General features: G+C 37.4%; 1 protein-coding gene, 1 long non-coding RNA gene and 1 pseudogene across 22 annotated transcripts in view; 1 reads left to right on the top strand and 2 right to left on the bottom strand.

Moving 5' to 3' along the window:
• Positions 1 to 23,329, bottom strand: part of RBM46 (RNA binding motif protein 46) — a 49,796-nt gene extending 26,467 nt beyond the window's left edge. For 2 of the 21 annotated variants that reach the window (XM_054485313.1, XM_054485319.1), the window contains exons 1-4: positions 23,230 to 23,277; positions 5,289 to 5,450; positions 3,915 to 4,382; positions 2,624 to 3,406 (exon numbers count right to left, since the gene is read on the bottom strand). In XM_054485313.1, coding sequence (XP_054341288.1) covers positions 2,624 to 3,406; positions 3,915 to 4,382; positions 5,289 to 5,439 — 1,402 coding nt within the window. In that variant the 5' untranslated portion in view covers positions 5,440 to 5,450; positions 23,230 to 23,277. The other 19 variants (XM_054485324.1, XM_054485328.1, XM_054485320.1 and 16 more) reach the window with 17 other exon arrangements.
• LOC129036012 (U2 spliceosomal RNA) lies at positions 17,252 to 17,418 on the bottom strand (annotated as a pseudogene).
• The window catches only part of LOC134739477 (uncharacterized), a 33,581-nt gene continuing 28,867 nt past the window's right edge, over positions 22,587 to 27,300 (top strand). Inside the window, exon 1 of the long non-coding RNA XR_010126158.1 lies at positions 22,587 to 22,746. This is a non-coding gene — a long non-coding RNA (uncharacterized LOC134739477). The remainder of the gene's footprint in view (positions 22,747 to 27,300) is intronic.

Below are 27,300 nucleotides of genomic sequence, written 5' to 3'. Positions count from 1 at the left end.
TCTTCACTTACATAAGTAGTCAAGCACCATAAGGATTTCTGTGTTACTGTCCATAGACAAGACCTCAGGCTTTGCGTACTCCACCGAAATAGGACCTAGGGTTTTGTTTAATCTTTTTGTTTATATGTGAATTTTGCTTACATTATATTAACTGTTCTGAGACTGAATATAGATTGACGAAATACATAAAATACAAATTGTTCAACTTTTTATTAAAATCAGCATTGATACAAGGTTGATAAAATCTGGAATAGATGACTAAAACAATCTGCATGTGCCCACTGAAGATTTCATTTATTGACGTTACCTTGATCACTAATTAACCATAATTAAGTTGAAAATATTGTACCTGATTAGGTGTTTTCTTAGGGAACTACAGGTTTGTTTAACTATGTTATATAGTTAACTATGGTAATAAGGGAGTTAAAAGCTCTGCTTCCATATAGAATCTGAATCTTCTTTATGAAATGGGCAAACAATGTCTACATACAATTTTGCCATAAATTAAACTAACACGGCTATGTTGTAAGAATTTTAGAAGTTTATGTGTAAATGAATGAGAGGGGATAGAAATTTTAAAAATCTTTCAGTATTAGCATGGTAGATCAGACACAAGTATCCTTGGGAGAAACTTGCTCAGCAACTAATTACATCCCACTCCAAAATAATATTTAGACCCATTTTTCTCTAAGAAACTTAATTGGAATTATTTGCTATCTACCTAACAATTTTTTCTTTAACTTAGATGGTCTTTATTGAAAGTAAAATTGAAGGCTTCTATTTTGTGCATCAATAGAAATAAGAACTAAGAATTTATTAGCTTCAATGATGCCAAATCCCCAAATATCTCGAAACTAATAATTGAGGACACTGCTTAAATGTGTCTTTAAGTGGAACCTTACCTTTAGTCCCACAAGTTTTGTTGATATCTCCAAATCAGAATCTCTTAAAAGTATCTGTAATATACTTTGGGAGGCCGAGGAGGGCGGGCTGCCTGAGGTCAGTAGTTCAAGACCAGCCCGGCCAACATGGTGAAACCCCGTCTCTACTAAAAACACAAAAATTAGCCAGGCGTGGTGGTGGGCGCCTGTAATCCCAGCTACTCAGGAGGCTGAGGCAGGAGAATTGCTTGAATCCAGGAGACAGAGGTTGCAGTGAGCCAAGATCATGCTACTGCACTCAAGTCTGGGTGACAAAGCAAGACTCCGTCTCAAAAAAAAAAAAAAAATTGTAATAGTATGGCAATGGCTATGGTACATAAGTAAGCCTAAACAATATATAAAAATTATTCTCCCTTTTGAGAATGTTTTTCTTGACTATTTTCTCTTAAACTTGCGAATATGAATTTTAAATACATGTAAGCTTCTGTACTATGGTTCTGCAACCATATAAAAAATAATTTTCAGTGAAGAGTTTCACAATTATAATCAAGAAACAATGATAACCCTCAAAAGAGCTTTCTCTTTTATTTGATTCTCAGGAAACCACTACTCTTCCAATAAATATTATTTGGGACACAAAGTAATCATCAACTAAAATCTATAGCCACATTAAAAAATAAACAGGTTTCGGGGGATGGAGGAGGGGGGAGGCTAATCTAACAGTAAAAAACAGAAAGAAAACACCATAGTGATATTATGTCTCTTCCTTCACAACGTCAAATATTTAGTTAGCATATCTTTCTATGCTTTTGCAAAGCCTTTCATAATTATCCTTCAAACGTTTTAAAGAAAATTTACTTTTTGAAAAACATGAAATTAAAAAAGAAAATGGTCACAAACATCTCTTAATGATGCTTTTTGTCTTTCATGAGTGATAATGACAAATTTCCAGATTGGTGAGCATAAAGCTGTGTCTACACACGACCCATCTGAAATCCTGCTGATTTTACTAACTCCCTACCCCCTGCCCCTCAAAAAGATCATTATGTAGACTTCACCAAAGATGCAGGGACACTCTCTTACAAATTGGTTTAATTAACATATCCTGTAACTTATACAAAAAATTTTTATTTCAACTGAGAATTAGTCATTAAAAAAACAATAAATTAATAAAACAGGGTCATGAACACTACAGTAAGTTAAAACCAAATTTTCCCACAGGTTAATGCTTAAAAAGCTAAATGTAGGCTAGGTGCGGTGGCTCACACCCGTAATCCCAGCACTTTGGGAGGCCGAGGCGGGCAGATCACGAGGTCAGGAGATCGAGACCATCCTAGCTAACACAGTGAAATCCCGTCTCTACTAAAAATACAAAAAATTAGCCAGGCATGGTGGCACATGCCTGTAGTCCCAGCTACGCGGGAGGCTGAGGCAGGAGAATCGCTTGAACCTAGGAGGCAGAGGCTGCACTGAGCCAAGATTATGCCACTGCACATAAGCCCAGGCGACAGAGCGAGACTCCATCTCTCAAAAAAAAAAAAAAAAAAAAGAAGAGCTAAATGTAGGAAGATTTTACGGGGCACAAGTTTCAAGAAAGTTATCATGACTTTATAAAATTGAGATAAAATTTATGTTACATACTTACCACTAATGTTAAGAGTTCAAAATAAATGAATTTAAAAATAATCTACAGTATTTCCTAATTTCATATTATACATCGTTTAAAGTATTTTTAAACTTACCCAAATGAAGTAATGTAAACTGGGCTGCCAGTTCCTTTGCATCTTCCAATGTAGTACAGAGTTTGTCTGGCATGAAGTAACTCTGGGATCCATTTGCAATAGCAGGAATTACTATCTTATATACCAAGAGTACTTTCCCATCTTGACTTGTTGTTGAATATAAATAATATTCTGGTGGTGCCCAGTTATTTTTGTTGCAGTAATAATCCAAATGCATTACTGCAGAATTAAAATGATTGGATTTTAAAGAATACATACTAATTGGAGTAAGCTTTGTTCCAGGATAAAAAGGGTAAGTGCATCTTTCAACTTCAGGCGGACTTGGGCTATGCTGACCATTGAGACGAGCAGGAAGAGTTGGCAGCTTGCCTAGAGTTTTTGGGTGGCTCTCTTCTTTGTTAGCAAACACAATCAGATTTTCAGAATTTGGACTAATCTGACCGTTAAGATGCTGCCTCCAAGTGTTTTCTTTATTTACTGGTTTAGCTAGTGTTACCTCAATACTTGCTCCATCAATGCATTTTCCATTCATAACAGACATGGCAGCCACTGCATCTTCTCGGTTGAAAAAGTGAACAAAAGCATAATCTCTAAGTTTCTTTACCCGTTCAACTGCACCAGGCTTAAATTTATTGAATTCTGCTTTAATTGTTTCCTCTGTAGTTGAGATCATTAAATTTCTTACATAAAGAACTTTAACTCTCTGCATGGTTTCCTCATCCACCTCTTTCTCTGGGTCAGCCCAATCTACCTGAATGGTGTGGCCCCATAGTTGGAATGTTCCTGTAAAAAAAAAAAAAATTGAAGAGAATTAAAATAAAAAATAAAAGTTAAAGAGGTTCAGTAAAACTGTTGCCCCAGAGAAGCAGAAACTCAACTACACAACAATAAATTTGGTTAAGCATTTGTTTCCTATTCACACAAAAATTTTTACTAAAGTAAATAACTAAAACTTACTATGTAATTTAAGAGTCAATAAAACAAATACACTTCAAAGATAGATCTTTATCAGAAGAATTAAGTGTTGCCCTTGGATTTTTATTAAACAACAATTAACAGCTCAAAGTGTATATATCCAGTAAAAATATCATAAATAGGACTCATTTTACTGGAACAATTTCTTGTCTTTTAGAATCATGTGATTTATTTTACTTCATTACTCAAACAATTCTTTACTCCTCTTTAAGTGGCATTATGTATTTTGATAATATTGATCCCTGATGTACTATCATCTCTCCATATTTGTAATAATGTTAATATTGAAAAACAACCTTTAAAAGAATCAGTTTACCTGGAATTAGTTTCCTCCTTGCCATAGCAGCAGCTCTGTGAGATTCATATTCCACAAATGCAAAACCACGATTTTTGGTCTTATCAGTTGCACTTGGATAAACAATGACATCTACAACTCCTTCTGTAACTTTCTTCATTTCATCTAAAATTTCTTCTTTCTTCTTTTCCTTGGGAATAGCTCCAATAAATAATCTACAATTATCCAAGCTTACACACACACCAATAAACTTCCCTGGTCGAATTTCATAATTATTAAGAATTCTGATGGCTAATTGGGCTTCTTCTTTTGTAGTGTACATCACAAAAGCATAACCTCGATTTTCACCACTAAATTCCATCATAAGTCGAAATTCATATATCTTCCCAGCTCTTTCAAATACAGGAACTAACTCATCTTCATACATATCACGAGGTATTTTTCCTACAAAAACTTCACAGCCTCTAGGTGGAGGTGGACCTTCCCAACCTGCACGACAAAAATGAACAGACACATAAATTCTAATCAGATATTTGTACTCACTATTCAATCATATATTCATTCAACAAATTTGCTGTGCTGTGTGCCACTCACAATTCTAGGTATTGGTGATACAACAGTGGACAAAATAAAGCCCCTTCCCTTATGAAGCTAATATTCAATAGAGAAGGGAGGTAACAAGTGAGTGATTAAGTGCCACGAAGAAAATCAAGAGAGAGGTCAGGCAAATCTCTGGGCACATGAGATTTAAGCAGAGACCTGAATAGAATGAGGGAGTGAGCCACGAGGATTATCTGGGAAAAGGGCATTTGGAAAGAAGAAAAAGCAAGTGCTTTTATGTCAGAGCAACATAGATTATGGAAGCCTGTACAGCTAACATGTACTTGAGAAAGGAGGAAAGTGGTAAGTGCTGTAGCCATTGAGGTAACCAGAAGCCAGATTTTTATTTTAAGTGTGATAAACTGAAGGGTTTCGGGCAAAGGAATTGTACTGACTATTGGTAGAAAAGTCAAACATTCTATTCACCTGTTTCCATTTGGTTTTCTAGTTTAAAAACCACTCACCTACTCACTGCTGTTTCAAATTCCTCCCCAGATGATCTCCTCTTTAACACCTAGAGTAGCACCCTTTTCTCTACTTTCCTAATCCTGACTTCTTTCTCAACCTAGCCCAGCTTCTTTCTCAACTGCTTCTTAGATGAAGAGCAGGGCTGAAAAAACGTAATGGTAAGACATGAATAACATTTATAATCTAACTCTCCTCAACAGTAAAAAAAAAAAGTCTTAAAGCAGTTACAAGGAGAGAGCTATTGTTTGGAATACTTGTGGGGATACACATCTAATCTACATGAGGAGGTTAAAGATTAAATTTAAAGGACTGTAAATAAATCCACACCTGGAGGAGGACCACCAAATTTCCTTTGTCCATTTTCCTGAACCATGTTGTAACCAGTCTTTTCCATCAAAGCAAGTAATGCTGCTTCATTCTGAGTACCATTTCGAACTTTACTGCATCCATTTGTTCCATCTATATTTTCTTCATTCATGGTTGCAGTTCCTAAAACAAAGTTTAATAACACTGGTTAAGTTTACAACAGAATACCAAGAATCTATAAGGCATTTCTTTGGGTTGCAGAAAAACAAAGACAGTTGTGGCTGGCATGTTTGATTAGCCTTCACTGTCCTCTGAGGTTCTGCCCCAAAGCTCTTCCCTACAGTGGAAACTTGGAAACTTCTTTCAATGTCACTGACCAATTATGCAGTACCTTTAGAAGGCCTAAGCTATAAGAAAGGGACACAAACAATGAAAAAGAGAAAGCAACAAAGAATGGAAAAACAAAATTAAGAGAAGAAAAAGGAAAGCAAACAGAATAACAACAAAATGTAAGCCATCAATGAATTAACCTGCCAATCTACATAGCCCAAAGTTTAAATCATTTTATCACCTAAGCCAACTGGATTTTTCTGTGGCTTACACTTGTCAGATACACATAGCCTAAAGCTAAACTGCTCATTGTTAGTAATCTTTAAGAGCGTCACCAGTTACCAAATACTGAATAGATGGCTGGAATAAGCAAACAGAGCATCAACTCAACCCCTGTTCCTATCTACTAGAAGTTGTTACCAGAGAGAACAGAGCACAACCACTTATCATCTGAGCAGCAACAGAAGCTACTGTGAATTCTAATTGGCAGCAACTTAAAGTTATGTCAATAGATGAGCAGGAGCTAGGGTAGAAGAGCTGAGATCTATGTTGACCACATATATAAAAATGTATTTTAATTTGAACTTAATTAGCATATACTTCAGGTTTTTTCCCCTAAAAAAAACAATGCTTTGATTTATTCTGTCTCTTGGTTAATTTTATATCTCTCTCATTTAGTGTTAACATGAATAAATGCAAACATTAAAATTCACAGAATGGAGAGTACACAGAGAAGGCTATTTTGGCTTTCAGCAGAACCTTCCATATTATAAATAAAAACCAAGTCATCACAGCATAACATTTTTAAAGTATGAAATTTTGAGTCACAGCACTTTCATTTCAGACTTCTGAGTTGTACAACCTTGGGCAATTTATTCAATTTCTTTACGTCTTAGTCTCTTCATTTGAAAATGGAGTATCAATACAAGTTACCAGAAAGCTGCGGCTAAAATTTATGGAAACTATGTATGTAAGAAGCTTGTTGAATTTCCATAAGAATCAAATAAAGGTTAGTTCTGACAAATACTAGAAAGCAGTGCTTCTTAATTCTTTGTGCACCCACACTGCTGACACAGGCATCATTTGTTTTTTTCAGAAACATCTTTCATTTTCTCAAAGGTTGAGGGGTTCATGTGATATGGCAGATACATATCTAGGGAGGAGTACCAGCATCTTTACTGTGAATTCTGCCATGAGGGTGGAGGTGGAAAAGATGTCAACAAAGAATCACTGCTCTAAGGCAAGTGAAACTGTCACTGCAGTTATCCTCAATAGTACTTGGTATATCAGAGGCTCTGGAGCCAGACTGTCTGGATTCAAATTCTTTTCACTTACTAGCTATATAATTTTGTATAAGTTACTTAGCTCCTCTACACCTCAATTTCCTTATCTGCAATATGCAGATAATGCCTATCTCACAGAGTTTTTATGAATAACAAATAAGTTAACTTGTGCATATTGTGCACATGTACCCTAAAACTTAAAGTATAATTAAAAAAAAAAAAGAAATCCTCTAGGAGTCGTTTTTTGGCTTAGACAATACAAATATTCACAAATACCAATTTTTATGCATACATTGGATCCCTTCAAATCATTAAACATCTGCAAATAACTATAGCTTAGAATACAGTTGTTCAACTTTAGAGTAACTGGCTTCAAAATAAAGCTGTGATACAAGATAAAAACAGGCTGAAAAAATATTGATCATAAGAGGTTCTATTTACTTAATAGGTCTATTAGAAATGTTGGGACACTTCCACTCATTATCTCTAATCTCTAAGCTAGTGGAAGCTACTTATCATCCTTGCTAAAAGAAAATTACCATTTCTTACCATTTCCATTTAAGCAGTGGAAGAAACTGAGGCTTAGATAGACAGAAAAATCATACTACCCCTTGTTAAAAGATCCCCTTGTTACCCTGTGTTAAAAGATCACAGAGGCAGAAAGTGGCATAGACAAAATTCAAACCCAGGTCTGCTTAATCACAAATATCCCTTTCTTCTAAGAAAATAACTTTGGCATATCTTCTGTCGCAACTTTACCTGAGAGTCTCCTAAAGAACAGGAAGCCCCCCAAGTTGGCTTTTATGCAAATGGAATATTCAGAAATTATAAATTGTCATTGCTAAGTCAGGTAGCCTCTAAGTCCTTCCTAGTTTTAAAATATCTGAATTTTTGCTCTAGAGTAGTGATCCTTGGTGACATCCTTTCCACTCTCACCTTTGTGACACACTCCCCTGTAGAGACACTAATACTCTTTTCTGAGTGATAATGAAAATAGCTACAAAAACGTCTTATCATACATACCACAAACATACAGTCTTTTTACAGTCTTTAAAGCTGTTCCCAAGCCATTTTTATATTATATCCAATGTAATAATCCTGGAAAAAAAACAAGGCAAAAAAGTAGCTCATGCACTCACACAGTTTAGTATTTCCCTAAACCTAGTATCTCTAAGCCCAATTTTCTTTCCTAAGCTAAGACTCTCATTTATCAAATTGCCCAATGAACCTAAGTGTTGAAAATGAGATATTCATAAGGCATCTCAAATTCAACATATGAAAAACTGAGTTATCATTTTATCTTCCAAACCTGTTCCTTCCTGTTTTACCTCATTTCAATGATTCATACATTCAACCAATAAATGGCACCCCAACAAACATATTTCCTCTCTTCCAAACTCTCACAACCAGAAATCTGGGTGTTATCCCAGAGTCCTTTGATGCACAGCTCATAAGTCACTAAGACTTGAAGATTTTATCAAATATTTATTTATTTCATTTTTTGAGACAGAGTCTCACTTTGTCACCCAGGCTAGAATACAGTGGTGTGAAGGTGACTCCTGCAGTGTTGGCCTCCTGGTCTCCAGTGATTCTCCCACCTCAGTCCCCCAAGTAGCTGGGACTACAGGCACACACCACCATACCCAGCTAATTTTTGTATTTATTTTGTGTGTGTGTAGAGACTGGGTTTCACCACATTGCCCAGGCTGGTCTCAAACTCCTGAGCTCAAGCAATCCACCCACCTAGGCCTCCCAAAGTGCTGGGATTATAGGTGTGAGCCACTGCACCTGGCCCTAAATATTTCTTGAAATCAGTCTATTCCCGTCCATCCTTACAGCCTATTCTCAGACGATTATTTTTTACTTCAATTAGTGCCAGGTTCCTAAATGCTGTTCCAACTTTTAATTTTGTTGCCCTCAAACAAAATCTCCATAATGCTGTCAAGGTGATATAAAATATATATCTGCTTAATTTAAACTTCTATTTCAAATCAAATCAAATAAGGAAGAAAATGACTAAATGATTAATGTTAAAATCAGGGAGATCCTTCTAAAAAGTAAGTTTAAAAGCTTCAAAGGTACCTGGGAGTTTGAGGCTGCAGTGAGCCGTGACTGCAAACCACTGCACTCTGGCCTGGGCAACAGGGCAAGATCCTGTCTGAAACAAACAAATCCCTCAAAAAAATACATTAATAGATTTTTTTACTAAATAAAAATACTTTAGAAGGCAAAAAAATCCACAAAAACTAAGTCAAAAAAATTACACAGAAAAATGATCTGCAATACATCATAAAGAGCTAATTTCCTTAAAATAAAAAGGACAGCATGGTGTTATAAAGTGCAGACTCAGGTTCAAGACTGGCTAAAAAATCTGAATCCTGGTTCTTCCTTTACTAAGCTCTGACTTTGGACAAATTATTTAGCCTCTCAATGCCTATGTTTACCTGTCTATAATAAGTAGATAATAACAGTTTCTACCTCAGGGTAGAAGGATTCAGGGGATTCAAAATAAAGGGTTTAAAATAGGTCTTTGCATATAAGCACTATACATGTATTTCCTATTATTATTACCTAATAAAACAGTAAGAAAAACAAACTGCACAGCAGAGCCTGCAAATTCAAAATGCATTCATTTGTTCAACAAATATTTATTAAGGACCAACTATATTCTATGCACTATTCCTTACACCTGGGATATTATTAGTAAATAAAAGGCCAGAATTTCTCCCTTGCATAGCTTACACTCTAATGGGGAAAAAATAACAGATGATTAAAAAAATAAGCAAATAATAAGAGGTAAGAATACTTACGGAAAAAAGGAACAGGAATAGGGCACATGGGTCAGTGGAAGGTTGACAAGGGAAGAGAACATGCAAATTTAAACAGAAAGCTAGTGCAGACTTCACCAAAAAGGTAACCTTCCAGCAAAGAATTAAGGAGCTTGCCCATGCAGCTATCTGGGAAGAACATCCCATACAAATGGAGAAACCAAGACAAAGGCCTTATATAAAGGTGTACTTGGCATGTACAAGGTATACCTTGTAAGTTAGGTAACTTCTTATAAACTTTAGCTTTTATTCTGAGTTAAATGAGGAGCTACTATAGATTCTGAGCATATAAGTAATAGGTTCTCTCATTTTAAAAGGATCATCTGGCTGTTACATGGGGAAGTCAGTAGAAGGGCAAAGGTGGAAGCAGTGAGACCACTTACACCTGTAATCCCAGCACTTTGGGAGGCCGAGGCGGGTGGATCATGAGGTCAGGAGATCGAGACCATCCTGGCTAACACAGTGAAACACCGTCTCTACTAAAAATAGAAAAAATTAGCTGGGTGTGGTGGCAAGCGCCTGTATTCCCAGCTACTCAGGAGGCTGAGGCAGGAGAATGGCGTGAACCTGGGAGGCGGAGCTTGCAGTGAGCAGAGATAGCGCCACTGCAGTTCAGCCTGGGCGAAAGAGCGAGACTCTGTCTCAAAAAAAAAAAAAAGATTACTACTAAAATCCAGCAAGAGATGATGGTGGCATGGGCCAGAGAGGTTGAGGTGGAAAGGATAAGTGGTCTGACTTGAGATATATTTTGAAGTACATGCAATAGAATTTTCTGACATACTGTGAGATAAACAGGCAAGTGAAGGATGATACCACAGTTCTGGTCTAAGCAACAAGGAAAGAGATGAAGACTAAGTAGAACTGGTTTTAGGGGTAAGATCAGAGTTCAGTTTTAGGTATTTTAAATTTGAATATCAAACGATCACTCAAATGCTTTTACAAGGCTCTGGCAAGAAATGTTAAGAGGTCAAGAAATGAGACCATAAGAAATGGAATCGACCGTGCTCCTAGAAAGTCCAATGCACAGTCTGAAAAAGGCAGTGGCTACTAAACTGCAGCAAACTAATATAAGAGAATCCAGCTTGCCTAGTTATACCAAATTTTCCAATTTTTCAAAATCTCTCAATATTTAAAAACTGAAAATTAATTTAATTGTCAAACAGCTATGAAAGTGTATAGACCAAACAAAACACCTGCAGGCTTCCTATGGTTCGAACTCTGGGCTGCATGAAGGCAGAGACCACTTCGGCCTTGAACACTTTCTCAAGTACCCACCATAGTCTTTGGCACACAGAAGGTGCTCAATAATTATCTGCTGGGAAGCCCACCAGAAAACTCAGGGAAAACTTAAGACCTCATACACTGCTAGCACATATGCATTACTGAAATTATCCTTTTAGAGGGAAATTTGATAATAGCTATCAAAATCTAAAACACACATATACTTCATAATTACTAAAAATTTAACCTACAGATATAACTGCAAGAGTATACAAAGATATAAGCATAAGAATGTTCACTGAAACACTGTATATAGAAATAACAGTCTAGAAAATATCTAGCTCCTCTTCAGTAGAGGACTGCATAAAAAATCAGGATACAACTACACAAGGAATGTTATGAAGCTATTAAAGAATATCATAGATTTGCGTGTACTGATATGGAAAAATATTCAAGAAATATGTGAGAAAGAGCAAGTAGAAAATATATTTACTTTCATATCAACTGTGTATGTGTTGTTTTAAAGATATACATGTACACATTCATAGATGGCTGTGTAGGAATATAAAAATGTTGAAACAATTTACAAGGAACTTTACTGGTAGTTATCATTGGTGAGTAGGAATAAGGAGTCAAGTAACCCTTACTTCTCACTTTTCTGTGATTATCAAGAGCATGCGCTACTCAATTAAATAAACCCCTTTCAGGGGTTTCCCAGTTCCTTAAAAATAAAATCTGAACTCTTTAGAAAGCCATAAGGATCTCTTCATCATCTCTCCCTCCAGCTTCATTTCTTATGATATGCCAACAACAATGCTGACCCATCTGCAAATTCTCAAATATGCCAGGTGCTCATATATGTTCTTTTACATAGATTGTTCCTATAGTCCTTCTCTACTTTCTTGGCTTTTCCTACTCCTAATATTCTCCAGGAAAACCCTCCCTGACCCTCCCTCTCAACTCTAAATCAAGTATTCCCTTATATGTACTTATATCACAGAATCCATTTCAGAGTGCTGTGACTGTCAATTCCCTCCATCTCTCTCCCACTACCAGACATTGAAAAGGGTCTAGCCTTTCATTTCTGAATCCCAAGCACCATGCAGACTCCCTGGCATATGATAAATGTTCATTCAATGAATGAGACACGGAAGGAGAGACATCATGATTTAACTAAAAATAATGTAACTGTATGGGAGAAGACCTGAATTCCAGTTGTTGGTCAGGAGACTTTGGCAAGCACTTTACAGCTCTGACCTTTACTTTCCTAATCTAAGAAATTCCATTTTACTTCTACACTTAATGATTTGGCATATTAAATACCACATATAATGACACGCACTTTATATACATTATCTCATTTATTCTTTATAGTAATCTGTAAATATTTTTCTTTTCCAGTTTAAAAATACATAAAACGAGACTAAGAGAGAAAGTAATAGTGCTATTAAATTCATAAGGTAAATACGGTATTCAAATTAGAAATCTGTTTGCCCAAATGCTGGGCTACTAACCCCTACTTGTACTACCCTAATTTTAGATATTTAAAATTCACATCTCTGAAAACTATGTGATTTACTTGAGGTCATATAACTTACAAATAGCAACACAAGTACCTGAATCCAGATGTTTTTCACAATTTTTTTTAGATTATAACATCAAATCAATTATTCATACCTTCTCTGAAAAACTATTGCATGCTTTTAAAACAACTCAAACATTGTATTAACTTAGATGGAAAAGTCCGGCAACAAAACTTTTTGGAAAACCCTTAATAAAAGTAATTTCAGATTTATAAGAAATCTTAAAAATCATTTAATTCAACCACCCACCTGATATGTGTGTCCTCTTTATAATATTGCCACAAAGAAGATATCCATCTTATTTTTGATTCTTACAAAGAACTGATCCTCTAGAGCAACTAAACTTTGAATAATTATTTAAGAAAGTTATTTCTTATAATGTATTATAATCTCTTTCCTGGTAACTTTCACATATCTATCCTGATTTTAACCTTCTGGCAAAAGTGAACCTGCCTCTTTCATACAACTGCATTTGAAAGATGATTCACTTCCAAGTACCTGGGACTACAGTCATGCACCACCACATCCAGCTAATTTTTTAGAGAGATGGGGTTTCAACATGTTACCCAGGCTGGTCTCGAACTCTTGGGCTCAAGTAATCCACTGCCTTGGCCTCCCAAAGTGCTGGAATTACAGGCGTGAGTCACGGCACCTACCTCATTACCAGTTATTTTAACCAGACACTTCCTAAACTGGCATCCCTTAAAACATTGTTCCAGAGGTGATTAACAGGTCTCCAAAATGTGTTCCCAGTCTAAACACATCTGAGAAATCACTATACATCCCTCTTAAAAGGATCACAATGATCATCTGCATATTTAAGGCCAAGAAAAGTTTCAGTTAAAAAGAACTTTCCAGCTTTCACTCAAGTGTTTCAGCATGATACCCTAATTGTCCTTGGCCTATCTATTAAGTTTCTACAAAACCATGGCAAAATGCTACTTAACTGTTTCTTATATGACATAGTTTATGTTCTCTCATTATCCTGTCTCTTCTTCCTTCAAAAGTGTGGTTGGCCAAAATTGAAAACTCCAGCAATACAGATAAACAGCACAATGGTGTTCTACAAAGCTGCATGCTATTGTCCGTTGAAATTCAGCATGCTCTCAACAAAAACCTCAAATCTGCCCCGCCCTATATCAAGTATCCACATTTTAGAATCAACTTAATCTCATCTTATTAGATTCAACCTGCCAGTTCTTCCTACCTCCCGTCTGATCTTTTACTCACTTGTCCCATCCAAGAAATGGCTAACTTTTCCCCTTTTCCAAGATAATACTTTTCATATTAGCAAACTTAAGAGCTATCTGTCCAAATATAAATAGAAAACATCTTCAAACTTCCCTAGTCGGACCATGAGTAATAGAATTCTGCATTGTCTTAAATAGTCAACATTGTTTCATAATTGTAATATCATAGAATATCTACCCATCAATACAATCTGGGCCCTGATAATTCATTTTAAGATGTATTAACATTTGAAAAACAGGTATATGTGATATTCTGAAGAAACTCATTTTGCTTTTTTAAAAAATTTATTCCCCTCAGGGGAATGCACCCATACCTGGAGGTACTGCAATATCAAGTCAATGAGTGGAGTAAATGGAGCAAGCTCCTATTGCCTCTGCTGGCTCCAAAAATCAATTTAAGATTTGTCCTCAGCACAACATATCAGAATCTCTGGGACACATTTAAAGCAGTGTGTAGAGGGAATTTTATAGTACTAAATGCCCACAAGAGAAAGCAGGAAAGATCTAAAATTGACACCTTAACATCACAATTAAAAGAACTAGAGAAGCAAGAGCAATCACATTCAAAAGCTAGCAGAAGGCAAGAAATAATTAAGATCAGAGCAGAACTGAAGGAGATAGAGACACAAAAAACCCTTCAAAAAATCAATGAATCCAGGAGCTGGTTTTTTGAAGAGATCAACAAAATTGATAAACCACTAGCAAGACTAATAAAGAAGAAAAGAGAGAAGAATCAAATAAACGCAATAAAAAATGATAAAGGGGATATCACCATCAATCCCACAGAAATACAAACTACCATCAGAGAATACTATAAACACCTCTATGCAAATAAACTAGAAAATCTAGAAGAAATGGATAAATTCCTGGACACATATGCCCTCCCAAGACTAAATCAGGAAGAAGTTGAATCCCTCAATAGACCAATAACAGGCTTTGAAATTCAGGCAATAATTAATAGCCTACCAACCAAAAAAAGTCTAGGACCAGACGGATTCAAAGCTGAATTCTACCAGAGGTACAAAGAGGTGCTGGTACCATTCCTTCCGAAACTATTCCAATCAATAGAAAAAGAGGGAATCCTCCCTAACTCATTTTATGAGGCCAGAATCATGCTGATACCAAAGCCTGGCAGAGACACAACAAAAAAAGAGAATTTTAGACCAACATCCCTGATGAACATCAATGCAAAAATCCTTAATAAAATACTGGCAAAGCAAATCCAGCAGCACATCAAAAAGCTTATCCAACACAATCAAGTGGGCTTCATCCCTGGGATGCAAGACTGGTTCAACATATGCAAATCAATAAATGTAATCCATCATATAAACAGAACCAAAGACAAAAACCACATGATTATCCCAATAGATGCAGAAAAGGCCTTTGACAAAATTCAACAACTCTTCATGCTAAAAACTCTCAATAAATTAGGTATTGATGGGACGTATCTCAAAATAATAAGAGCTATTTATGACAAACCCACAGCCAATATCATACTGAATGGGCAAAAACTGGAAGCATTCCCTTTGAAAACTGGCACAAGACAGGGATGCCCTCTCTTACCACTCCTACTCAACATAGTATTGGAAGTTCTGGCCAGGGCAATCAGGCAGGAGAAAGAAATAAAGGGTATTCAGTTAGGAAAAGAGGAAGTAAAATTGTCCGTTTGCAGATGACATGATTATATATTTGGAAAACCCCATCGTCTCAGCCCAAAATCTCCTTAAGCTGATATGCAACTTCAGCAAAGTCTCAGGATACAAAATCAATGTGCAAAAATCACAAGCATTCTTATACACCAATAACAAACAGAGAGCCAAATCATGTGAAGCAATTCACAATTGCTTCAAAGAGAATAAAATACCTAGGAATCCAACTTACAAGGGATGTGAAGGACCTCTTCAAGGAGAACTATAAACCACTACTCAATGAAATAAAAGAGGACACAAACAAATGGAAGAACATTCCATGCTCATGGATAGGAAGAATCAATACATGAAAATGACCATACTGCCCAAGGTAATTTACAGATCCAATGCCATCCGCGTCAAGCTACCAATGACTTTCTTCACAGAATTGGAAAAAACTACTTTAAAGTTCATATGGAACCAAAAAAGAGCCTACATTGCCAAGACAATCCTAAGCAAAAAGAACAAAGCTGGAGGCACCACGCTACCTGACTTCAAACTATATGATAAGGCCACAGTAACCAAAACAGCATGGTGCTGGTACCAAAACAGAGATATACACCAATGGAACAGAACAGAGCCCTCAGAAATAATACCACACATCTACAACCATCTGATCTTTGACAAACCTGACAAAAACAAGAAATGGGGAAAGGATTCCCTATTTAATAAATGGTGCTGGGAAAACTAGCTAGCCATAGATAGAAAGCTGAAACTGGATCCCTTCCTTACATCTTATACGAAAATTAATTCAAGATGGATTAAAGACTTAAATGTTAGACCTAGGCAATACCATTGAGGACATAGGCATGGGCAAGGACTTCATGACTAAAACACCAAAAGCAATGGCAACAAAAGCCAAAATTGACAAATGGGATCTCATTAAACTAAAGAGCTTCTGCACAGCAAAAGAAACTACCATCAGAGTGAACAGGCAACCTACAGAATGGGAGAAAATTTTTGCAATCTAACCATCTGACAAACGGCTAATATCCAGAATCTCCAAAGAACTTAAACAAATTTACAAGAAAAAAATCAAACAACCCCACCAAAAAGTGGGCAAAGGATATGAAAAGACACTTCTCAAAAGAAGACATTTATGCAGCCAACAGACACATAAAAAAATGCTCATCATCACTGGCCATCAGAGAAATGCAAATCAAAACCACAATGAGATACTATCTCATACTAGTTAGAATGGTGACTATTAAAAAGTCAGGAAACAACAGGTGCTGGAGACGATGTGGAGAAGCAGGAAGACTTTTACACTGTTGATGGGACTGTAAACTAGTTCAACCATTGTGGAAGACAGTGTGGCAATTCCTCAAGGATCTAGAACTAGAAATACCATTTGACCCAGCCATCCCATTACTGGGTCTATACCCAAAGGATTATAAACCATGCTGCTATAAAGACACATGCACACATATGTTTACTGCGGCGCTATTCACAATAGCAAAGAGTTTGAACCAACCCAAATGTCCATCAATGATAGACTGGATTAAGAAAATGTGGCACATATACACCATGGAATACTATGCAGCCATAAAAAAGGGTGAGTTCATGTCCTTTGTAGGGACATGGATGAAGCTGGAAACCATCATTCTCAGCAAACTATTGCAAGGACGAAAAACCAAACACCGCATGTTCTCACTCATAGGTGGGAATTGAACAATAAGAACACTTGGACACAGGGTGGGGAACATCACACATCGGGGCCTGTCATGGTGTCGGGGGAGGGTGGAGGGATAGCATTAGGAGATATACCTAATGTAAATGACGAGTTAATAGGTGCAGCACACCAGCATGGCACATGTATACATATGTAACAAACCTGCACATTGTACCCTAGAACTTAAAGTATTAAAAAAAAAAAAAAAATTTGTCCTCAGATAGAGGACATACCAGATATTAAACTGGTAAGAACACATACTATACTTGATCTTGGCCAAATGGCCGAGAAGGGACAGAAACTCACTTATTAAAAAATAATAAAGTTATATTATAAAGATCTATCTCCAGAGAAGGAAACAAAGCTATTCGGCTTTCCCTCAATTTCTCCTTTCTTGTTCATTTTAATATGATAAGTACTATCTCATTTATCTTTATATTGTTTTTAGGTTCTTATAATTTACTAACCTCACACGGTTATTGTTTTTGTTTTCCAAGAAGGAGTCTCGCTCTGTCACCCAGGCTGGATTGCAATGGTGCAATCTTGGCTCACTGCAACCTCCACCCCCCAGGTTCAAGTGATTCTCCTTCCTCAGCCTCCCAAGTAGCTGTGACTACAGGCATGTGCCATCATGCCAGGCTAATTTTTGTATTTTTAGTAGAGACGGGGTTTCACTATGTTGGCCAGGCTTGTCTTGAACTCCTGACCTCGTGATCTACCTGCCTCGGCCTCCCAAAGTGCTGGGATTAAAGGCGTGAGCCATCGCACCTGGCCTGTTTTTTTTTTGTTTTTTTTTTTTTAACTGAAGATTTAAGATGAATATCCTCACACATTTATTAAACGGCAGGACGAGAAAGTAGACAATAATTTTTATCAAGGGAAAAGTCTTATGTCTGTATTATCAGCTGTGTATCTTACACTATACTTCATGGACAGATTTATGTGACACCAAATGCAATAAATAAAACAATGTACTATTAATAGATTCAGATGAAAGAAATGTTATTTTTTGTAATCAGAACCATTAATAACATAAAGACTGGCCAGGTACGGTGGCTCACACCTGTAATCCCAGCACTTTGGGAGAATGAGGCGGGCGGATTGCCTGAGGTCAGGAGTTCAAGACCAGTCTGGCCAACATGGTGAAACACCGTCTCTACTAAAAATACAAAAAAATTAGCCAGGCATGACGGCATGTGCCTGTAATCCCAGCTACTCAGGAGGCTGAGGCTTGGGAATTGCTTGAACCTAGGAGGTGGAGGTTGCAGTGAACTGAGATCGTGCCACTGCATTCCAGCCTGGGGGAGAGAACGAGGCTCCATCTCAAAAAAAAAAAAAAGGTAAGGATTGACTGAGCAATCAACTTTCAGTCTTTTGTCTTTTAAAAAATTCAATGTTTTTCTATCATCATTCCTTTAAAATTAAGAGCATTTTAAGTGATATAACTACCTTTCTCAACTTAACACTGTTTGACTCTAGGTTTTGCCATTACACCATCACTGAATATTTTGTAGTAAGAAAATATTAGAATCGCAAGTGGACCTTAGATGACCTCCAATACTGTAGACAAGAAAACCAAAAGCAAATACGATGAAGAGTCCTGCTTAAAGTCACAAAATTAGTAATCAAAAAGACCAAGGGCCCAAACCATGGAGCCTCAGAAATTCATAACTTTGAACTCTCTTCCATAATTTAGTCCAGAGAGTCTTCAATGGCCTCGACATCCCACAGGACATCATACTGGCCCATTACACTAAAGATCATGTTGATAAAATATGAATAAGGAATTGTGAGATTTGTATCTTTTAAACATGCTACAGGAAAAACAGTGAGGAAAAAACAAGAATCTAGTTAAGGCTGTTGCAAAAGTTTTTGCCATTAAAAGTAACGGCAAAAACCGTGATTACTTTTGCACCAACCTTAATATGGTACCTTACATATGCTACTTACTGGTTATATAAGTAATAAATATGCTCCCATTTTATCCAAAATGTAGAATTTAACTTAATAAACAAGACTTTTTTTTTTTTTTTTTTTTTTACTACAATTCACAGCTAGTTCCAAATGGCTGATTTCTGCAATCCAACCCATCTCTACAATTACCTTACAGACCTATTTCTTGGGTTAATTCATGTCTTCAAAGTTCTATTTTTAAAGAGATTATCTAGGTTCTTACGTTGAAATAACAGGCCAGTCCATACACATTAAAGGCTCCTTTTACTAGATAATGACTAGAAACATATGCTAGACTTTTGTACATCTCAAAAAATCTCTATCAAAATATTATAAAAGCTTGAAATTACAGAAGTAAAAGACACACTGAAGAGTCACCAATCCTATATTCTCTATAGAAAAAAAAGCGTTATCTCAAAGCCTCCAAAACAAAATATATGCACATGTATAATTCACAAGAAAGTTCAAAATTACCTAACTTTAACATATTAACAAAAGTATATTTCTAAAACAGGCAAAATTCAAGAATAGCCAGAGAAATATAATCAAATCGAAAACAAGCATACAATACATTCATTCTAAAATACTCCAGAATCAACCTGTTACCTAAATATCCAAGAAAGCAAATCTGTCCTATACATTAGAGCAAAACTGACATACCAATTGAGGCTTCCAGACTTAATTTGTCCTTTGTCACTTTCAGGTGTGGAGTCACACTACAAAGCATTCTGAAAACTTGTTTCCTTACCCTGCTGACCCAAGTAATCCAAGTAAGAGAAGGAGGGATCTTGAGTAGGAGAATGACAAAAATGGTTTTGCAGACAAAGTGGGAATGAGAAATTAAAAGTTGTGCCATATTTAACTCTAGCTTTCAGATATGTATTTTTTTCCCTAAACTGTAGACTTTCAAAGATTCCTCTCTAGCTCACTTTCAAAAGAAAAAACAAGAAAGGAAAAAACCTCTCTAAGGTAAGAAGCAAAAGGCCAAGACAGGATAGCAAATCACAAGCTATTCAAGTAACAATCTGAATCAAGCCTTTAAGTGCTAACTACATCTCCTTTAATTTTAACCTTCTTAATAATTATCAAAAATACGTATTTTCAAATTTATACTGCCTTTCAAAAATAGAAAGTATATTAATAGTAATAAAAAAGACAAGCACAATTTAAGCAAAACATCAATGAAAATTATTTAAAGGAACTGTGTCAGCTGTATTAAAACTACTTCAACTGAAACTTCATCTTCCAAGTTACTGTAAAAATTTAGAAAGCTGTGAAAAGTGAACATTATATAATCTTACTGTGGGTTTTAAAAACTCAATGTAATAATGAAAAAAATTAAGAACATCAAAACGTGCCTTTATAGGGGCACATTAAATCTTTATGACATTCCTTGAATTACATGGTACTAAACTCCTGATTTGTTAGTTCTGTTGTCATTGAGTATAGTACATGGAAGCCATGGTTGCCAGGTCAATGGAGGTTTTCGGTTTGTTTTTAAGCAGCAATTCATTTTAGTGACAGACTGCACTACAGCCAACATGGTTGGAAAACGAGAAGAGGTAATCAAAAGTGTGTGGATATGGAAGTCTATAATTATTTCGAAATAAGTGTACAGATGGATCAGTTCAATTCCATTTTAAGTTGTTTTTATTAAAGAATGAGAGCACATTTCATTGCTAGAAGTTAAATATATAATGGATAAAAAGTTTTAATATGAAGTTTAAATTTAAAATGACTTAAAAATTGAACTACTTTAAAAAACTGTAACTAATACTTTTAAAAAATACTGCTTTGAACACAAAGGTGTATATGCTGTTTGAATTCAGGATAAAGATATCTACATATTCTTGTCCAAATTAAGTACACCATTCTCTACACAAGGTCCTTCATAATCTGTTATTTAAAATCTGTTACCAATTTGAACACAGAGATCACATTTTCTTGCCTCATCAATCATCAGGTAGTAAAATGAGAAGTAATATTCGGCATTAATATGCAAATCTGGACAATTTTTACAGCAATTACTTGATTTGTATTCACAAACTCTACTTAAACTGACATGTCTTCCTTCTCCTAACAATAAAATAACACCATTAAACCTGAGGCTTAATTTCAGTCCATAAACTGGGTTTGTTCTCGTTATTAATAATTCTTGTTTCATGATATATCCAGTAATGCCTATATTTTAAGTGTTGATATGTATTATATTTGGCAATAATATTCAAGTCCATTACTCCAACCTCTTAAGTGAAAATTAGCAATCAAAGCAGTGCCTTAAGCAGAAAGCATTAATATTTAGTGATTGTAGCACCGTCATCTTTATGTCTATAAAGATGCAAACAAATTTTATTAACAATGCAAACAGATGCAGACAGATGCAAACAAAGTTTAAAGTAGAATGTTTTAAATGTGTGCCCTGAAAACAAGTCTATTATTAGACCCCTATAAGGAGATTCAATTCTGAAAAGATCCAAATGGAAGTCTGTCAAACTGTATATACATCGTGGTGATTCTTGAAACGAAAATATCTTCCCATTATTTAAATAAGCAAAATTCTACCGACCCTTGAACACGTCCCTTATATGTTATTCTCCTTATACACGCAACATATCTTGCTTCCTGGTTATAACGCCATTCTCAAACACAAAATCAGGACAATTTTTAAGAGAAGCCAAGACTTAAAAAGCTCGGCGGCGATGGCTCACGCCTGTTATCCCAGCACTTGGAGAGGCCGAGGCGGGTGGATCACGAGGTCCAGAGATCGAGACCATCCTGGCCAACATGGTGAAACCCTGTCTCTACTAAGAATACAAAAATTAGCTGTGCGTGGTGGCGCGCGCCTGTAGTCCCAGCTACTCCCGATAGTTTGAGGCAAGAGAATCGCTTGAACCCGGTAGGCGGAGGTGGCAGTGAGCCGAGATCCTGCCACTGCTCTCCCGCCTGGGCGACAGAGCGAGACTCCGTCTCAAACAAAACAAAACAAAACAAAAAAACTCCTTATGATATTTCCTCTTTGATATTTGCCTATATTAGGATTACCACATAACATAAAGTTTACGGGGAATTTATCAAGAATGTAAAGACAGTTAAAGCTTAAAGAACTTAAATATTACCTAAGCTAAATTTACATAGGAGAAAACTGGTGCCCAAATAAATCAAGCAGCTTCGCAATATCTCAGAATATCAACGCCAGGATTAAATCCCGCTGGTTCTGTGGTTTTTCCAAAGAAACATTTTTAAATTAGGGGTTTAAAAACACCAGATGTCAGGAAACAAAGGTGGTGCCACGACTTGTGCTGCCGTCCGTATGTCGGGGGAGAGGCGAGCTATCTTCCCTGTACACCCGCGGCCTCCCACTGCCCACAGCCCAGCACACAGAAGGTACTCGGGGAAGAAACAGGGAGACAAAGGCAGAGTAAAGTTCGAGGCTCAGCCCCGGCTAGAACTCCACGAAAACGACGAGGAGCCCGCTAAAGCTCACCCAGCCTGAATTCAATTCTGACACCAGACTGGTGAATCTCACCCAGCCGTCGGGACGCCCCAGACGGCGTCCCAAAGCCTCCAGGGGACGCGCGGGCCTTACAACGGCCAGACGTCGGCCCGGGCCTGCAGCGGTCGTTGGTCGTCGGCGTGAGGGTGTCAGGAAAATAACACGGAAGGCAGCACAGGTGGGAAGCGGCCGGAAGGCAGCGGGGGAGAGCGGAAATAAGGCGGAGAGCGCAGGGCGCCGCGGGGCGGAAGAAGCCGCCAGACGCCCCAAAGGGACTGGCCGCTGGGCCCTCACCATGCAGCGCCTGGGTGACGGCGAGGGCGCCTTCTGGCCGGATGCTGCCGGGGCGGGAAGCAGCGTCTCGGACACTTGCCCTCCCACTGCTCGACGGGACTGGGGAAGGACGAGGGGTAAACCCCGCAGCCACCGCCGCCAGCCCCCACTGTGTATTCGGCGTGAGAGTGAGCCGGACACTGTATCCAGCCGTTAGCAGTGGTCTGGTAGTGACCCCGTTTCCCCTTTCCCCTCCTCACCCCTTCGGGTCTCCAAATGTTGGTCCTAAATCCCGGGGCCCAACGACGAAAAACCGCCGCCACCGTTTAGGGGACCAGTCGGTCAGAGCGGGGGGGTAGGGGGTCGCCGCAGGGGGAGGGGAACCCACCGGGAACGCTCGCGCTGGTCCTCGTGTCTCCACTGGTTTCCCAGCGCTCAGCGCGCGCGGTGGCCTAAGCAGCCCCACGAGGAGTGGTGCCTCATCCAATCAGGGATTAGCTTCGGGGCGGGGCGAGGAGGAGAAAGTGGGGCTAAAGTTTAAATGAAGCTCTTGGGCTAGTCAAAGTGCTTGGAGTGACAGGCATTTCGAGCAATTGGGGTGAAGAGAGCGATTTTTAGGGTGTGGGTGGGCACGGAATAATAAATGAAGGTCCTAGGTGCATTGTTTAGGTGTTTGAAGACAAGGGCTGTAGTGAAATTCCGTACTTAAGGGAAAACATAGATGCATCGTAGTGGTTCTTTTACTTGTTTGATGTAGTTTTCTTGTCGTAAACTGCTAGTTTGACGTAAAACAACCACTGCTAGTTTGGCGCAAAACAACCACATATACCTGGTGGACCTTTGAAATTAAGGGCTGGGGGAAGGTGGGTTATAAAGCTAAAAGATGGATTTGCAAATAGGACTAGAAGTATAAAGTATAAGTGGTTTAAATGACTAAGCAAATGGGTTAAATGAGGAGAACTAGCGATAGGCCTGACGCTACCACTAATCAGCTTGCAGAGACGTTTGGCAGAGGCGAACTGCCGAACTGGGTTCTATGCTCTTGTAAAACCAACGTTCACAGCTAGGGTTGTTTGGCATTCTGTATGCATAACTTCAGTTTTGCTTCCTTTGAAGACGGCTCGAGATTAAATGCAGACAAGGAAAGAAAAATCCACCTTTAGGAACCAACTATTTATCTATAGATAATATTAGATTCATGGAATATTAGACAATAAAGAACCTAGCTCATGTAGATCTCTAATTAACAAGGAACTTCATGCCCAGTATATTCACCGAGTAACACAGATCTCCTTATTCCCAACCTCAAGGTGATTTCTTCCACATTAACTCCTAATGTATTTTCTCCATATGTTCAAGGAACTAATGAATGTCTACCAATTTAAATTTTGTTAAAGTGTATTTTTAATTTTTAAATATACTACAACAGTGAGGAATTAGCAGGGACTTTGGAGCCAGACAGACCCTGTTTAAAGTGGGGATTGTGAGAATAAAATAATAAATTATATTAACAAATATTGAGCACTTTTAGATGCCAGAAACAATCCTAAGGACTTTTCATATTTTCATTTAATTCTCACAGTAACTTTGGTAAAGTTACTAGCCCTACTTTGCAGATGGGGAAACAGATGCAGAAACCTTAAGTAGTTTGGGCAAAGTCATATAGCAAGTAAGTGGCTCCAGTTTGAAACCTACAGACATAATTGCTATACTATACTGTCTCAAAATACATCCAGAAACAAGTAGAAAACTTGGCATAATACTAGATGCACACTGGAAGCTCAACAAATATTTTTTGTAAGCCGTCTGCCCTTTAGTCAATGAATACAAATGTTATTTTATATAAGATGTATGCATTCAAAATAAAGCAACTAGAAAACCTAGACTGATAGACCTAGTTGGCTTTGTTTGACATGTCACCAATTCTCTACCTCGGGAACTGTGATTATTATATTGATTACTATTTTTTGCTGCTCTTTTATTTCTCCAGAAAAAGATTCTCCGCATTCTTCATTTTCATGTCGGTACCTTCTTAATTCATAGTAATTAATTCTAAATACGTGTGTTTAAGGTTAAACTATCTGAAATGAGGTTAGGCATATTAGTGTAAATTTAAAACAAGTAATTTCTAGGAATTGCTGTAAGATCCTTAAGGAGTCACTAGGTGGAGATGTTGTGAGGTACAAAGATTGTTCTTGGAAATAGCCTGAAAGGTTGTTGAACATTGCTGGTTTTCTTGTTTCCCTTTTTGTCTTTTTTCTCCCCAAGTATAAAGAAAACCAAATAGACAAGGGCTTCTCAACAGGCATTACAGTCAGACCATAGAACCTTGCCATAGATGAGACAGTGTTATTTAAAGACCTTTCCCATACTTAACATTGTATGTCATTTTGGTTAGATTTTGTCCAAGTTTTTATTATCCAAAAGTTTATTAATAGGTATACTTTTCAAATGCTATAAAGACTATTTTCTGCATGTACAATTAAAGAAATTACCTTTAACTTTATTTCTCAAGGCTCCCAGAGAAAGAGATCCAAAACACTTTTATCAGCTAGAATTCTTCAGTAACAGATTCCAAATTGGATTTGTTTTAAGATTTATTTGAGCTTATGGGAAAAGGTGACCCAAATGAGTAAGAAGGAAGATGATAAGCAATGTAAAGGTGTTTGTGACTAAAAAGAAGTGTTGAAAGATACTTGGCAAACAAGGGAGAAAATAGAAGGGGATCTCTGCAAACACCAGAAAGAGAAATAATAGTGACTGTGTGACATGGGAAGTAAAAGTTATCAATAAAAAATTGGAAGGAGCCGGGTGTGGTGGCACACACTTGTAGTCCTAACTACTCTGAGTTAGGCTGAGACAAGAGGATTGCTTAAGCCTGGGAGTTTGAGGCTGCAGTGAGCTATGACCGCGCCACAGCACTCCAGCCTGGATGATAGAGCGAAACCCTGTCTTAAAAAAAAAAAAAAAAGGAAGAGATGCAAAATTCAAGTGGTTAAAAATAGTCTGAATACATGTATTTTCCTCATATAAAATGCAAGCTTTTATGTCACTTAGAAGTTATTTTCATATACATTCTGCAAAATACACCCTCCCACAAAGGAAAGAGAAGCAATGGGAAATCTTTAAAATGTTTAAAATCCAACTTAGTCCTCTGTTCCGTATAAATGAGCCTGTGCAGTGGTCTGGTTTATTTTCCATGTGTTGGAGCTTCTTCAGCTTCCTTTACTGTGGCAGTAATATGACACAGATCCACCAAAAATCTGGCAGCTACTTGCATGTTTATAGAATTAATGATCTACAGCACATCGCTCAGGAGCAAGGAGCTCTTTAATGTGGTGAATCTTCAATTGAAATGTCATCTCAAACCTGTTTTGGAAATGTGGATTTTGGGTTTTGTTTTATTTTATGTGTGTAGTAAGTATGTTTATTCTAATTCACTGACACTTACTTTCTTATCCTGGTTTAATTCATTCTGCCTGACAGATGAATTTGAACTTTTCATTATACTGGAAGGTGAGCATCAGCACCAAGATGACTATATGTGGCGGGAGAGGCGCGTTAACATTGCTTTTTTCCAGTTATGATGATGAGCCATATTTACATCCTGTCAGTGTACCTCCTATGATTAACAACCTCACCTCTCAAGGCAGCAAATCAGAACTTGAGATCTTCTTCACATGTAGCTAATGGCCTACATATGGACCAAACCCATGACCAAGGCCTCAGTTGACGTAGAGGCAAACTAAAGGAAGTACTCATAAAGCTAACCCTTTTCAGATTGTTATTAGTTGTTAGTTAACATCAGGATCCACTTATCTAATTATTAAAAATAAATACATAAATAAACCACAATAATAGAAATAGGTGATGCCAGAGGAAATATGCTTACTTTTCTCTGAGAGATCTAGGATTAACTCACAACATAAGAAACTAATATATGTAATAAAAAAATAAGTTTCTGATAGTGAAGACTGATTAACTTTGGTTGAGAGAGAATGTGATTAAATATTTCCTGTCTTGTCTCACTGCATACGTTTGGTAGTGTGCTTCCCTGGGTAACAAGTTACAGTGAAAACCAGAGCTGTAAGACACCTTAGGCACCATTTGGCCGGGAAAGCTGAAATTAACTTGCCCCAAATCAAAGAGCCCGTTAGCAGCAATACTGGATCTCCAACTCCTCTCTTCTAACTTTCATTCTGATGCTCTGGTTCTCCCAGAAACTTTTAAATTGCATTTTAAGTTTTTTAAAGCCATCATAAATATATTCCATGAAGAAAATTATTTTGGTTGAGGACAACAGGGCCAGCATTGGTTCAGGCACTTCAGTACACCGGGCCATGAAGGATGTGAGAGGCAAAGCACTTTCTTAGGCATGACATTTCTCTCTTAGCATTCCATGGATGGCATCTTCCGTAGATGATTCCAGCTGTGACAGTCCAACTCTGTCATTTGTCAC

Source organism: Pongo pygmaeus, chromosome 3, assembly GCF_028885625.2.
Source record: "Pongo pygmaeus isolate AG05252 chromosome 3, NHGRI_mPonPyg2-v2.0_pri, whole genome shotgun sequence".
Taxonomy (NCBI): Eukaryota; Metazoa; Chordata; class Mammalia; order Primates; family Hominidae; genus Pongo; species Pongo pygmaeus.
The sequence above is the reverse complement of the archived record's forward strand: the minus strand, read 5'-3'. Positions and strand labels throughout refer to the sequence as shown.